The sequence below is a fragment of the Morchella sextelata genome (assembly GCF_020137385.1).
Source record: "Morchella sextelata strain SCLS chromosome Unknown scls_2, whole genome shotgun sequence".
Lineage (NCBI taxonomy): Eukaryota > Fungi > Ascomycota > Pezizomycetes > Pezizales > Morchellaceae > Morchella > Morchella sextelata.
The window spans coordinates 1,678,766-1,693,879 of record NW_025408617.1 but is presented as its reverse complement, the minus strand read 5'-3'; the positions used below and the strand labels follow the sequence as shown (position 1 = coordinate 1,693,879).

The window sequence follows — 15,114 nt, the reverse complement described above, 5'->3', positions numbered from 1 at the left end:
CCATACTCGTAATTTCATAGCGTTTGTGAACACAACTGGGTTGCATACCGGCCAAATCCTGCATGAGGCTCCAGATTTTGGTATATGCAGACCCAGCTATGTTCACAAACGCTATGAAATTACGAGTACAATATTGGAAATAACGACTGATGTTTGTGCCTGGCGTTGATAGGTTTTATGATCAATCCAAAGTGCACTTAACTGAGAATCACAGATCCAACAACACCTCCAGCCACCACTACCATCCACATGGGCGTTGAAAATACTGTTCTTGCTTCATATATATAATGAAAAATTCTTCTTAGACATTCTGATACAAGTCGTCCGCGACCTGCCAACAAGGCAAGTTTACTTGGCGTCAATTAATTGACCCACGCGCACGATATATGACTTGCTCTATTGTTTTGTGTTCCACAGATTTGACATGGTAAGAGTTTCTATGTACTGGTGCAAACCACATGTACTAATTTACACGCCCAGATGTCTTCCAAGCTCGCTTTAGGACCTTCTTCCGAGCACCGCCCCCCGCAAAATGTAAGGAAGCCTTAAACTGTTGCATGCAGCTTTGGCTTGCTGTCACACTAGCCAAGTTTGGACCCACACCTGTACAGCTGCGCACGTTACTGGACTGATTTGTGAACAACCAACGTACTAAACTGGCCTCGACATGCGCTAGACTGAAGAAATTGAGCTGGAAACTCTTTCAAAGAGCCCCTGAATCGAAACGATGCAGAGTAAGAGCGCCTTCTTTTCCCACAAGTAGGAAGTCTTCCATATCTTTGGGTGTGTATAAGCAAGTTTGAAAACTCACTTTCGGTATTCTATCCGTTATACGAATCACAGAAAGAACGCTTTGTGTTGCCACCAGCCTCGTCATTTTCGCGATCCAGTGCAGGCTCGATATTCGCTCGGGTGATAGCCTGTGAAGTCGTGTACGAACGTTTATCCAGGCCCGGGCATACAAACAATGAGGGTGTCGAGAACTCTATTTAAAGTATGCCATGCCTACCTGGCAGGATAGGGCAGCGGGACATGCAGGGCACCGAACCATGGTAGAGGATCAAAGATTCGACGCTACTAGTTCCCAGCCTCCAGCCTCGATATACTCTACCATTGGAATGATGGAATCTGAAGGTATCAGCTCAGGCGTAGAAGCATGATACGTTGCCGGCGATGGCCTTGACGTCGAAGTAGGCCGGTAATGTCAAGTTTAGCCTAACTGTGGTCGATCGTCGCAGCCACTTCTGTGTTTTACGAGCTACATGCATACTCGTTTGCAAGTAAGTACTGTCTACTTGGCGATTCGCCATCGAAATAATGCACTTGAGGCGACTGATGCAGTCACTAGGATGATCAATCGTTTACAAGTACATAGATAAAGTACACACTCTACTCGTAGTTTCCTGGCGTTTTTGGACTGGGCCACTATTGCACACACCCAAAATCAGGGTCTTGGCGTATTTTTGTATGGTATGCAATATCAGTCGCGTTCAAAAACGTTAGGAAGTTACGAGTAGATAACTTGCTCCAACATTTTAGAGTGCACCAGGACAAGGGATCACGCATTTCCATGCGGGGTCTTTCCCACCCAGGTTAGACTACTACGCTTCAATCAATTGACCCGGTAGAAACACAAGTTCAACTCCAAGCCAGCCCAGGATCCAATTGATTCCCGGACCGGGATGATCCCTGCTTTCCGCTATACAGCTTCTGATTGGGTCCTGCGCCGCATGACGTAGTGCAGTCCACGCATTAACCGCAGCGTGCGCCTTGTGCTGCTGTTTGATCATCGAGGCAATTGAAGGAGAGCTTAGGCCCAGATATTCAAGAGCTGGGCACCACGATACCTACTATATGCAGAGTACCTACAATTACCCTTCATACTTAAACCCTTCAATTGAGTATAAGTTTTTCTAGGCAGGTACCTGGATGGATAGGTAGGCGTGAAATATCTGAGGTTGAGGGCGTGTACCTACATATTCTAGCGGGGTTTGTTGTGGCTATTTATGTGCTTTCGTGTTTTGGGAAGATCTAGATATTCTAGAGAGAGTTAGTAGTATTCTAACTCCCGAGACAGGAGAAAAAATAGCCAGGATGACCTTCGTGGACTGTTGCCCGGGTCTACAGAGATCTAGATTTAGGTTCAATACCCTGAGGCAGTTCGGATGTAGACTCCCTGAGGTGGTACTAGAACTCCCATTACCCTATTAGGTACTCGAAGTACAGTACCTACAGTTCACAGAAGTCAGAGGGTTCATAAGAGATGTCCGGCCACGGTCAATGATCGCATATATTTCTATCCTGGTAGCGTGAGGTGAAATTCCGGGTTTGCTTGTACATACTCACTCGATTAAATGAGAATCCCAACGAAGCAGACTTAAGCTTCTAGATGTATGTACAATGTATCTGCTCTACCTAGATGACATACTCTATTCATGTACTCAAGTACGGTACGGTACAAAATAAAGTAGAACACACATTTTGTCGAAGAAGGCACATGTATATATATTGCGCAACTCAGGCGGAGATGGTGCACCGTGGAGGAGCCGCAAACCCGGTTTTCCTGCAGCAGCAAACGAGATGGTGTGATATTAATAAAGCAGAGACGGTCTTTGCCTAGCTAGTGCCCTCTGTTTTTCACATGCTATATAAGGCACCCCAGCCCTTTCTTAAGGATACAAGTACCTCCTACTTACTACCCCGCCGCCAAGCAATACCACACACCATCATGAGCTATCACTCGTCTCAGCCTCCCCAAGAGAAAGAAAGAAGAGGCTTCGTGCAGTGAATGATGTATTGTACCGTGAACAACACAGCGGCATGTGCGCACACAGACAGTGGTATTCTTTCACATCTTTTTTTATATTTTCCCCGCCATCTCATTTTCGCAAAATCTCCTCCCAAATTAACGAAAGTTCGCGGTGCAGCCTGCCGATGATGATGCAACTGCATAGAACATCAAAACAATGTCCCCCCCACCCCCGGCTGCGGATCATCGAGGATTTGTTTGTGTGCGCATAGCTTGGCATGCACATCATATTCAGGGTTTTGAGGTTGCATCGGTAGTTCTGTTCGTGTTACGTTGAGTTCGCACCCTCCCTCCCTCCCTCCCACTGTTTGGCCTTTACGGTGCTGGCTCAAGAACCAAAGCCCTGGGGGACTTTGGGGCTGTAGTGGTCAATGGCGACTCTGTTACTAGCGATGCTTGAGCAGGATGAACGATACATATAAAAAGTAAATTGCGCGCTCGAGCTGGAAAAACATATATACAAGGCCGAGAGCCAACTTACAGTCTGTGACATGTCGGTTTATCTCTGTCAACAATGATAGCAGATTGGCACACATAGGACCACGTCCACCACCACCACCACCACCAACCACCACATCACATCACCACTGCATCTCAAGAAAACGTCACAAGTACGAAAAAAACAGAGAACCACACCATCACCCATACGCCACCGGATCCAACCATTTTTTTTTTACAGCCCTGCCAATCAAGAACAAAGGGAAAAGCTCGCCCGCAAGCAAAGGAGTGACAATCGAACAGAAGACGACCAAGTAAAAACCATGGCCACTACATGATAACACACGCACAGACTGGAACCGGCCGGTCTACAACCTCCCTTGACCGGTACTTATACGCCCGTGTCCGGCCGTCGTTGTACTGACTATACCTCACGGGGGCATATGCCTCTCTGCTCCGACCGACATGCGAATTCGACGTCCGGCTGCCATAGTACCACGGTAAGCCCTGGTTTAACTCCAGCGTATTCTGGTATACTCACTACTGCGTGTGTGTGTCCCTCCTAGTGCTGCTGCTGTTGTGTGGGACAACATATCGTTGCTCCTGGTATTCAATATGGTCGCGGCTATCACCATACAGACGTGGGTCGGAATGGTAGCGAATGGAGCGTGGCTCAGCGCGGTAACGGACAGGTTCGCTGTGGTAGCGGGTAGTGGCGTACTGCACTGGGCGGCGATTGGGATTGGAATTGTGCGGTATCAGTGCGTAGCTGGGGGTCGATCTTCTGTTCTCCCGGTAACTGCTGTTGTAGGTGTATTGAGGTGAGCCGACATCGCGGGGAACGTGGTACATGTTTGTTTCTAGAGATGGGGTGGCCTAGGTGTAGAGAGCCTGGTCGGTGGTGGTGATTATTGCGATATATCTTTTTATATGTGACGGGTAGCCAGGCTGTAACAGGGTTGAAACTGGGGACTCGGTCTGAGAGGCGTAAAGAGGAAAAGAAAGCTCTTCTCTCTCTAAGATCCCCTAATAGCGGTCCGTCTCTACTTCTTATAGCCCTCCAAAAACGAGGCTCCTCACAAACGACCACATGGAGAGTTTACCATGGCATGCGATACAATTGATTTACACCAACTCACACCAACCCAGAAAAAATATGTCCCGTATTCGGCACATATAGTACTCATGCATCGTCTCGTTGGCAGAAAAATAAATTGTAGGGCGAACCAACGGAAAACCACTGTCGATCTTGCTTGCAGGGACATTCAGGGATACCCGGCTTGAATTTTTTTCAAGGAAAATGAACGATATATCTCACAGTGTGAATCTTAATGGTGAAACCATAATAGCCTGAGAAGGATATGTAGAGTATCGGGGGCGATTCGAAAGCAGTCTCATTATTTATATGGAGGATTCAACATGTGAGCATAAATACACAAAGCTCAATGAGGAATAATACACTTTACCCTACTCCCGAATTATGCTCGTGCAAAAGAACGGCGTACGTACCTGACTCCTCGTGGCAGACTCAAACCAACCACTCGTTCACTCGTGTTCTCTCTTGTGTCGTTCAGATGTCGAATATACATGCAATTCCTGGGAATGTAGTTTGGATGCCAATTGAACACCCACAAGTTGCGACACACGTTTGTCCCCGCGTGCGCTTTATAACCCGAGTGGTAGGTAACAAAGGTTACCGTTGGCCAGTACTGCTCCGATTTCCAGCTTGGGAGTAGGTTATATCCAACCATCATAGAGCCTCGTTTTTTGACCCATGGCGGTCCGAAACGTAACGGAACCAGGATTAGACCAATCATGAGGAACCCTAACCCTATTGTAGCCAAGCTCCTATGTAGTCTTGTATCGTGTGGGAAGCAAGCCAAGGAAGTTAAGTGAACGTCAACTTAGAACGCTTCATGTAAATGACGTCTTACCACAAATTCATAAGTCATCACTCGGTGCGTCGAGTTTTCGATAGATGCAGAACATACCTACCTATCACGACACAAACATCCCACAGTTACCTAAACATATAGAGTAGACTACTTGGTCGGATCGATGAAATAAGTCACACCACGGTATCCTTTTAGTCATCTAGAATAGTAACGAGGGGTATGTAATAGATATCAGATAACACCAATATCAAAAACCCGCCCAAGAATTCGTACGGCTATCCGGTGCGCATCGTGCGAGACCGGGGGAGGGTGGATGTTCTGCGCGATCCGGCCTCAATCCGCAAAGTAATAATTTCGTCTAATCAATCTGGGACCGAGCTGGAGGTGCAGACTTTTACTTTGGATCGTCGAGAGATCCCGCGCAAGTGCCACTATCGTCCGGTCCTTCGTGTGGCTCAGTTCGGCACCCCACACGGAAAGATTTCGTTTAGAGTGTGGTGTGAACAGGGTCGACTTAATCTCCCTAGCTATTCATAGAGTAGTCGCGCATATATCTGCAGACAAATTTCTTTTCCATCGGGCAACGGATATGTTTGGTGAGAGCTTTCTTGGCTGAGAGGATTGTGATGTCAATACCTATATGTACTCTACCCGTCAATACCTATATGTACTCTACCCGTCAATTCCCGGGGGCATGAAATATTTGCAATTGGAAAGATGCAGGGTATGTATCGTCGGAAGGTAGCTTTTTTCTGGCGGATGTAGCGGGGCTAATTAGTCGGGCAGATTATAAAGAGGAGACATGATGTGATGAGTTGACCGAGCTCTGCATCTAATTATACAGTTTTTCTCAGGACAAATTGTCAAGTGTCAAAATCTTTCCGCTCCATACCACGATTTGTTCGTATCAAAGAATGTCGCATAGATATACCGTTCCACAGGCTATGTGGGACGCACGCTCTGTATCCTCTGGACCCCATAGTCAGATCATCTGGCCTCCACAGATCACTAAGTATTTTCAAACTTACCCAGGAGATATGACGACGACGAAAATAATAATAGAAGCTAAACGAACGATATCGGAAAGGATAATCGTAAACGAGATTTACCTTGCTGCTGAGATTCCATGATCTATGACGACAGAAACAATAATAGAAGCTAAATGAGCGATATCGGAAACTATGTGTACTCGGTTATGAGAGAAAGAACCAGAAAATGCAATAGGGTTATATGTATGGCAGAGCGGCGCCACTCCATACAAATAATTCTTGTATCCTCACTTGCATTTTCTGGTTCTTATGCCCACACCCGAGTATAACGATTAACCTTGCTGCTTCTGGGATTCCATAGTCCATATGACAGTGTTTGGTGGCGTTTAGTGAATTCAAATCATTCAGGTTGTAGAGCAGAGCATAGTACGGTACGTATACATGAGTGGCCATGTAGACAAGCAGAGTACTGGACCCTGCAAGTAAGCAAGCGCGGGTCAATACATGTACTTTGTGTCACGGGTCGCAGCAACCCTGGGATCAGTTAGGCTGGCATTCGGTGAAGCTATATCCACGGACACGGCACCAATATGCTACATACCCGGGCCGCCCTCATGCTCATTGTGCTGTCATAACTTGTGGAATATGAGTGCATGTAGGGAGTAGAGCAGGGACTCTAGAGTATGTGCGGTATCAAATTCAAGGTTGCTTTGTGCACATTTGTCCCGGAAATAATAGAGGTGTTGCATAGCCGTGAGGGCACTTCCTGGAGTTGCAGAATAGTTAGCACTCTTTCTTGGCGATAACGTCCAACATCAAGGAACGACGATCTAAGTACCCTCATGTACTCCTAACCTCATGCACTCTCCTTGTCTCTACCTCGAGTAGTACATGGTTTATGTTAGTACAGTAGAGCATCATTAACGAAGATCGCAATAATCCTTAAAAAGCTAGAAATTTAAAGTGCCTCGGAGGATTTTGAGTAAACAATACATGTATATACTTATGCTGTCATGGACAGGAGGACCCTTCACATACCATGTAAAGCACCTATATACCCTTCACCCATTCGTACGGATGTTAATGGCTGTATTTCGATCTGCATACGGCTTTATTCGGGACTGAGGCAAGATCTGTAATAAAATATTATGTAGTTCTTCCATGACGATTCTCGTGTCATCCAGTGATTAGAAACTCCTTTTAACGTAAGACGCGGCCGAGATCCGCGAGCGAAATCGCTTGACAGACACGAACCCGTTACATGCGGTTCTAAAAATAGGAACAAGCTGCTGTGCCATCCCAACTGATGATCCGGCTAAGCCTTTTTGGTTATCCAGTACTATTGATCATGAGTTTGAGGTAATTATCCTGAACGGGATGGATGAGTGAGGAACGTTCGATTGACAACAGCTACGACGACAACAACAACAACAACAACAACAACAACAAAGACGACAAAGATTATCTTTGGGTATTGCGAACAGAGTACTAGTCTATATGGAACTCGGAATAATCAGTTGCTCAAATAGCATGCGCAATCGCGCGCCACTGATGAGACACAGACAGAATTAAGGTACCTACTTTTAGATCTGGTATGGAATATTTAGCAAGATCCCTCACTACATGTAGCTTGATTGTGAGGGTAGAGGTTTAACGTTTCCATTGGAGTCAAGGGACCTTAATTACGGTAATCCTAAATGGTTGTTCCTGGCCTAACGATGAGTAGATGTAGGTATGTCATTTGACTCGATTTGTTTGTGCCTTCTTCTTCTTCTTGTCTTAGTTTTTGCTGTGACCTTCTAGTTCTTGCCATGAGTACATGTATTCTATGTACATGTATGTACACAGGCGCACAAGTTTTCATAAATTGCACCTTTTACAGTCAAAGTACATCTACATTTAGCTGTTAGCTACTCGAGCTAACTAGACGCGCACAGCCATGGCTAAAGAAGCTTCACCACTCGGACTAGAGTGAAACGGCGGAAGTTAAATGTATGTATCTTGGAGAACAGGCGGCTTTTGCGCCGTCAGTTTACGAGGCGCGCGCGTGTTACATTGCCTCTCCTTCTTAATCTTGAGTACAAATCCCTGCATGGCAACGGGCGATGCATACGGCTTGTTTACTTGTGTCCTAGTGCTATCGTTATGTCTGTCACCCCCCAGCCAATATCACCATCCCATCCAACGGGGGGTTTGACCACCAACCACCTCATGGAGACCTCATGGAGACCCTGAACTACTCTACCAGTGTTATTGTTACTGTGGCTATTGCGGATCGGGAAACTGCGGGGTATCTCTTCCGGATTCGATGGGGTGATCTACAAGCGGGTCCTACTCTATGTACTCTAGTCGCACTGTAGCTTGCTGCTGCTGGTACCTACACTTAGCTTCTCCACCGCTATGCCTATGCCCCCATATGACCATGCTGCGAGCGAGCGTCCTTCCTAGAGTAACCGTTCAGCTAGCTCCGGCCACCACAAAATTTCCCCTCCCCCTCCCCCCCCAATAGAGTACCTCTGGATACTTGTGTGGAAAGTACCACCGTTAATTGTTGGTTGGATCAATTAAGATTACAAGAAATCTCACACAGCCTGAGCATGACGCAACGGGCATGTATGTAGGTACATATCACAAAAATAAGCATCGTGATAGGAGTGACATGGTGTGATTACCCAGCAGCCATCAGTGGCTTTTGTGGGGTGTGTATGTCTGGGTGGGTGTGTGGGTGGGTGTGTGACCTTTCCCTTTCTATGTCTAAGGTGCTCTGTGAGATGCTGTTTGGTTTTTCTGGCACTTGCAGATCGAATGTGGTAGCGGATGTGCGAGATTTATCCTAGCCCTGCCGCGGCGCAGGTGGTATTCTTCAGGAGCGGTGGTGGAAGTGTATTTTGTATAAAAGGCACTGGTCCCTTCTCCTTAGACATCCCACCATTGCCCACTTATATCCTCCTAACACAATCACAATCACATACATTCTACATCTCCAACTCATCTCTCGTTCTACCACTACTATATACTCGACTTAATCATGAGGACCTCACTCTTCACCGCCCTTGCTGCAATCCTCTCTGTCGCGGCAGCACTCCCAACCAAAACAACATTGGTGAAGCGGCAGAAGGCGGATAAGTTCTTATTGAAGCCTGCACCAGATGCTCCTGCAGAGCTTCTAAGTCTTGGGATAATCCAGTGGGATGGCGTGGTTGGCAAAGACATCGTGAATTACGTCGGAAAGATGGGATGGTTCCCGGAAAACTCGAGTGCCAAAGACGCTCAAGTCTTCCTCCAGTACAACTCAGATGATGGTATAGCCTTCTATGCTGCTAATACGGCTCTGCAAGTGTAAGTTGGGAAAGAAAGATATGCAGGATCAATCAAGCTTGGTTACTGACGAAATGGCAACAGGTACCTAAAGCCTACTTGGACGCATCCGGCTTACCAAGCGAAGATGGGAAACCCCAATTTCGAACCCAAACCCGAGTGGACTCTACAGAACAACTTCACAATTGATACCGAGACTGTTGGTGACACCTCTATTGAGTATTTCGGATACCTACATCAGTACAAGGACAAATGGCTTGCATGCAATGACAATGGAACTTACACTATTTACTTGTGAGTAGACGGATACCTGGAGGAGCTTTTTCTTAGCATCTCAGAGTTTATGCTGACATATTATATCTTTAGTGGTGGAGAAAACCCGGGCAATTGTGTACTATTTAACATAGAGACGGAGCACTTGGTGTAGACCCAACATCTAGATTAATGGCATGGTGGAATAAGGGGGGAAAGGAACGGAACGAGATGGATTAATTGGGGCATATTGCATGGGGCGGTAACGACTACTTAATGGCTACGATTTCAATATTATTCATGTAATGATTATTTCTACTTTTTGTTTGTGTCTATGATAACTACATGTAGCTATAGCTATAGTCATCACGAAATGCACCTGTTCACACCGTGTCACTCGATAACTGTATATCAGCGTCAAGATCACCTATATGTGTTATAATTCAGCCTCGAATGTGTCCAAATAAAAATTGTGAGCAATATGGATAATATTAATGTAATCATGCCTGTGAACCATCCACCCCTCCACATGCAGGACGCCTTAGTGCATGGCTAACCCGCATTTGTAGGTATTTACATGTATGTATGTACTTAACTCCATGGTCTCGTGCCCGCCCCCTCCTCTGTAGAGTAAGTACATGTTGTGCTGTATATACCTACTCTACAGTGTACTCTATGTATGCGCAGAGACCAGCCGCTTCAACCACCTTGCTTCCATCGGTCATCAATCTACCGGTTTCCCCTCCTCCCCTCTTTGATCACTCTTGTCAGCACATCCATTGCCACTTATTTGATTGACGAGAATAACAACTGCCTCTCTAGGCTACTCTATACGTTATATCATGTCCTCGGAGCTAGAGAGGATGAGAAGAAACATAAAGTCAATTGCAAAAGATCCCCAGAGGACTGTGGGAGCCCACGAAACTCAAGAACCAATGGGACAAGGCGTAAGAATGCCTCATCATCACATTTCAGTTCTGGTCTCATCAGTCTCTAGAGAAAGAAAAATCAACACTAACTGTTCCCCCCGTTCAAAGCACCCATCACCTCCGACTGTCTCTGCCGATCAGAATCCTAAGGTTCTCGACGATATTACCCGTTCCAGTTTGTCAACAAACCTGTCAAGCGGAAGTAGTAATGATCAGACACTTGAAACCAAGGGTAACGAATCTCCGAGCTCCGGACAGGGTGCGTGCCTTGGCACGGATGCACTTGGCAAGAGCACTGATGATGGCGGGATCGGTGCAAGCAAGTCTTCCTGCTCCTCTGCACGCCCTGAACTGCCTGGGGCAGCGGTCGGAGCTTTTCGTCCGGATCGGCTGAGACGGGTTGCGACTGGGCACACGCAGGAGGTAAACCAATTCCTGCCTGACCGTTGTGTCTGTTTCATGATGTGACTGATGTGCTCATTATTTTTCCATTCTTAAGAGCGCCTGGGCCCAGTTAGCTTCGGACGAGAGGCTCAAAATCGACCGTAGGACCATTTCTGACGACGAACCTAAATATGGGTTGTTTGGGACTTCTAAAAGTTCTCTTCCTGATAGATTAGGTTGTCTTACCAAACCTGAGATCTTGATTCACAGTAAAGATGGCATGGAAGCTAGTAGTGCGACAAAAAACGCTTGCGGAGACCAATTGGACACCATATCTTTCAAAACACCCATAACAAAGCCAATGTATACTCAATCTTTTGGATTCTCGTTTAGTCCAAAGTTTGAGGAAAGGCCTATCCCGGGAGTAATATCGCAGGTACCAAGTCCGTTTGAAAATATTGAAAAGCAGGGCCGATTTTCTCTACTGAAGTCGCCAAGGCCCATAGAAGGATCAAAACACCATAGTCGGGGATGCACGATGGGGTTAGTGCAGAACTTTGGACCCTTCCCTGCCGCTATGAAGACCAGCAAGGAGACTGGAGACCAGCCGCCAATATTGGCGACCCCTCCAGTCGCATCATTTCTATCTGAGGGATGTGGTTCTACCGAGTTTAAATATGGCGAGAATATGGAATCCATATTTACTGAATCCGATATTTACATAGCAGAGAGCGGAGGGAATAAGGATTGCTCCGGACAAGAATTTACTACTGGGTTTAAGTCTAAGCTTATATCGTTCCCTGGTAGAGAAGGGTTCTAGAGTTCCATCCGGATATAAGTCCGAATTTAGGTAGACTCAGACACTTTGACGGCACTGGGAGAGAAAATCATACGTGTTTAATAATCGGGAAAAGGAAGCGTGAACTAGAGGGAGCGATAATGCGGGTATCGCGATAATCGGCATTTAATAAGGTAGAGGCATTTTCTGTCGTAGTGGGGCATAGGGGGGACACTTTTGTGAAGGTGGATAGATTAGTATCGATAAGGGGACTGATGTTGAGATGGATTACTATTCTTAACTAACTAGATGGGAGTCATCCAAACGGATTAAGGGGTAATCAAGGAAACCTAACTAATAATTAAATTATATGGTCATGGCGCAGCAACTCCAACCTGCCTTGAATTCTTGAATTATAAAAAGTGTCTTCGCCATTCTTAAGTTCACCTTCAAATAGACAGATAAGAAAACAGATAACATGTATTAGGAAGAAGAGTTATTTAATACTGACAGAAAAACAAGTATCAAAGGGTGCGAACAAAGGTTTTTATTTAGTATACTGCTGATATATCCATATTCCTGGATGGATTAGAGCGTATTGTTTTCTTTCACAATTTGTCACTCGGTTTATATTTCATGACTCCAACTCAGGCTATTGAGTATGTAAATGATTCGATTGATAAGAGTATATCCAAGCCATAAGACTTACTATTTAATGAATATCATAAATAAACTACAAAAGAAAACTGTCGTCGGGAAACTTCAACCATTCATCAAAGCTATGATGTTCAATTCCAGTCATTCTCTCCGTTCTTACTCCCAATCACGATATTACTTTTGCCCCCGTCTCTTTCCTCAACTTCTGCCCTCCTCCGGTATCCTCTCCTGCAACGCGGCGTATAAGCCTCGTATCTAATCGGGCCACCGCTTCCGTCCCCGTCTAACCTCGACTCAGCCAATACCCTCCCATCCGGACCTTGCCCACCTGCACCCCAAGTACCTGTGTAGTACGCCAGGAATCTCAACTCCTTCACATTCCCGAGCCCCATCTGCACCAGATTCTTGGCCACAGTGGTGTAGAAAGTACCATATGGCTTATTAATAATGAAGCTCTGCGGGGCAAGAACAGTCCCATCGGCACGGGTTCCAGTGATCTCGATAGTGACGGATGGATATTGAGGGAGGAAGTAGCCGGTGGTGAAGGTCACGTCAAAGAGTGTGAAGGCCGTTGACGGGGCGAGTGCAGAGATGGTGTAGTAAGGTGAGGAAGGACTCGGGGAGAGGAGAAGGTTTGTGGAGGAGGAGAGACCGCAGCTTCCTTTGTTGCAGCAGGAGGGGTCGCAGCCGGTGGTGTCGCCGGTGCAGCTGCTGCTGGTGTAGACGGAGCAGGCGATGAAAACCCAGTTTCTGGAAAAGGTGTTAGTGAGTACATGTATATGATATGAGACTGAGACAATGGGGTGGGATTGCATACACGCTCCAGGAGAGAGAGTTTCCTTCTCCAGGACCAGCGCTAGGCCATTGAGGGTACTACCATGACTTATTAGTATCAATCATTCCAAATCTACTATAAATCACTTTAAAAGAGTACTGACTGATATAGTTCCCGGTGCTGTTTCAGTAGCAGTAGGGACACACCTGGTTGGAGTAGGAGTAGGCCTGGTTCTTGTTGTCCTACTATAGTTATCAAGACGTACCCCACAGTCAGCAAACTGCCTTTTCAATAATGCAGTTGAGATAGATGAGTACGTACTCAGGACTTGCGTTCACAAGGTTGAGAAGGAACGTTAAAAACGTTAGGACTAGAGGGGTTGAAATCATTGCAATGTTAAAGCGATAGACTGTTTGAAAAGCGAGTGAATGTTTGGTGATTGACTTGATGAATTCCTGAGAATAGGCCCGGGGTTTTATAGAGTTCCCCCCCCGCGGGCCCTCCTCCTCGTTCGGAGACATGCAGCGTGATATTTCGCCATTCCAATTACGTGATAAATTGGGACGTGATTTCATTGTGTTCCCATCACTTTTCAATTGATAGGTTTGTGGTTTGCATCCGATCCAGATCGTGAGTACTCCTATAATTAGTTTCGTCTGTCACCGTGTACGTCTACTAGGTTGTAACCCCGCATCAGAGAAATTAATACTAACACTCAGGTACACAAACACAAGGGCCAGTAATAAACCCGTGGAGCACATGCATGTACATACTGTCTACATGTATGTACTCATTATACGTAGTGCTAATGAAAATTAAAGAATACTAGTCTCTTGTATTTTTAATACATGAAATGATAACATGGTTCTCTAGGGTGAATAACTTCTTTATCTCTGATCTAAATTCATCTGCAATTGTATCAGCTGCGAATATTGAGGTTTGTAAAGATGATTTAGAGTTGATAGGCCATGTGATAGCCCTATCCTTATCAAAGAAGCTTGTGTTACCATGTGATGTCATGTGTTCTTATTCCTCTGCCGAAGTGCACAAACACGCCAATTGAGACTCGCTAAAAAGTATTTCTTCCACGATTGCAGGTTCAAGCTTTTTTTTTGCCGGAAATAGTAACATCTCACGGGATTTTGTCTGTTCGGAATTCTCCGATTGGGCGGGAGCGCTGGCCAAGAGCCCTTAGTAGCGGTTATTATTAGTATGGATTGTCACTGGTTCTGAGAATCTGAGAAGCGATTTCTGTGTTACTCCGCTTTGCCAAAAGGATACATACATATTGTTTGCATATGTGGTCCTATTAGGCGAAACTTCTCGCGATGTGTAACCTGTAGTCCTTGAGTTCTGGCACAGAGAAGCTCGTGAATTACCTATTCAATCGGGCCCATGCACTTGGATCTTTTATCCTCAGAGGGTAGAAATTTCCTATTGGTCAATTAGGGTCAGTGAATAAGTCGGTATTTTTGGATACCTGTGTTTGAGGCAAATACATACATACGAACCGGATCCCGTGAAGCTTTCCCGGTTACACATATGCACGCCTAGACCTCTAATGAAGAATAACATAATATAGGGTCACATCGTATGATCCGAGAGATATTGGTTTCTCGTATAAATGTCTTGGTTCTCTCCACCAGCCCAGGGACTGAGGCTATTTTCAGTATTTGCTGTTTTCTTCCGGCAATGGTGTTGGAATTGAATGGATACAAACCTGGATATTCCCTTTGGCATACTTGTATGGATTGAAACTTCAGAGTTCAGCAAGGTTTTATAGTGAAGAGAACGATACGAAAGATGAAGAGTCGATTGTACGTGGCATTGCTTTCGGAGCCCCGCAAATCGAAAGACGGCTTTATTGAACTTAGCGAGTGATACATTATG

At 45.8% G+C, this 15,114-nt stretch overlaps 4 protein-coding genes across 4 annotated transcripts; 2 read left to right on the top strand and 2 right to left on the bottom strand.

The window, feature by feature from the left end:
* Positions 1-3,787: 3,787 nt before the first annotated feature.
* On the bottom strand, positions 3,788-4,099 carry H6S33_005702 (uncharacterized protein; the record flags this gene model as incomplete). Its single annotated transcript, XM_044837077.1, has 1 exon — positions 3,788-4,099. One exon carries the CDS (start codon positions 4,097-4,099, stop codon positions 3,788-3,790), a length of 312 nt encoding a protein of 103 aa, XP_044699011.1.
* A 5,060-nt stretch (positions 4,100-9,159) lies between these two features.
* Positions 9,160-9,876, top strand: H6S33_005701 (uncharacterized protein; the record flags this gene model as incomplete). Its single annotated transcript, XM_044837076.1, has 3 exons — positions 9,160-9,470; positions 9,534-9,743; positions 9,816-9,876. 3 exons carry the CDS (start codon positions 9,160-9,162, stop codon positions 9,874-9,876), a joined length of 582 nt encoding a protein of 193 aa, XP_044699010.1.
* A 667-nt stretch (positions 9,877-10,543) lies between these two features.
* On the top strand, positions 10,544-11,834 carry H6S33_005700 (uncharacterized protein; the record flags this gene model as incomplete). The annotated part of the gene is made up of 3 exons (XM_044837075.1): positions 10,544-10,648; positions 10,739-11,053; positions 11,130-11,834. 3 exons carry the CDS (start codon positions 10,544-10,546, stop codon positions 11,832-11,834), a joined length of 1,125 nt encoding a protein of 374 aa, XP_044699009.1.
* Positions 11,835-12,580: 746 nt separating this feature from the next.
* H6S33_005699 (uncharacterized protein) lies at positions 12,581-13,613 on the bottom strand (the record flags this gene model as incomplete). Its single annotated transcript, XM_044837074.1, has 5 exons — positions 12,581-12,732; positions 12,793-13,199; positions 13,267-13,322; positions 13,388-13,469; positions 13,546-13,613. 5 exons carry the CDS (start codon positions 13,611-13,613, stop codon positions 12,581-12,583), a joined length of 765 nt encoding a protein of 254 aa, XP_044699008.1.
* Positions 13,614-15,114: the final 1,501 nt, after the last annotated feature.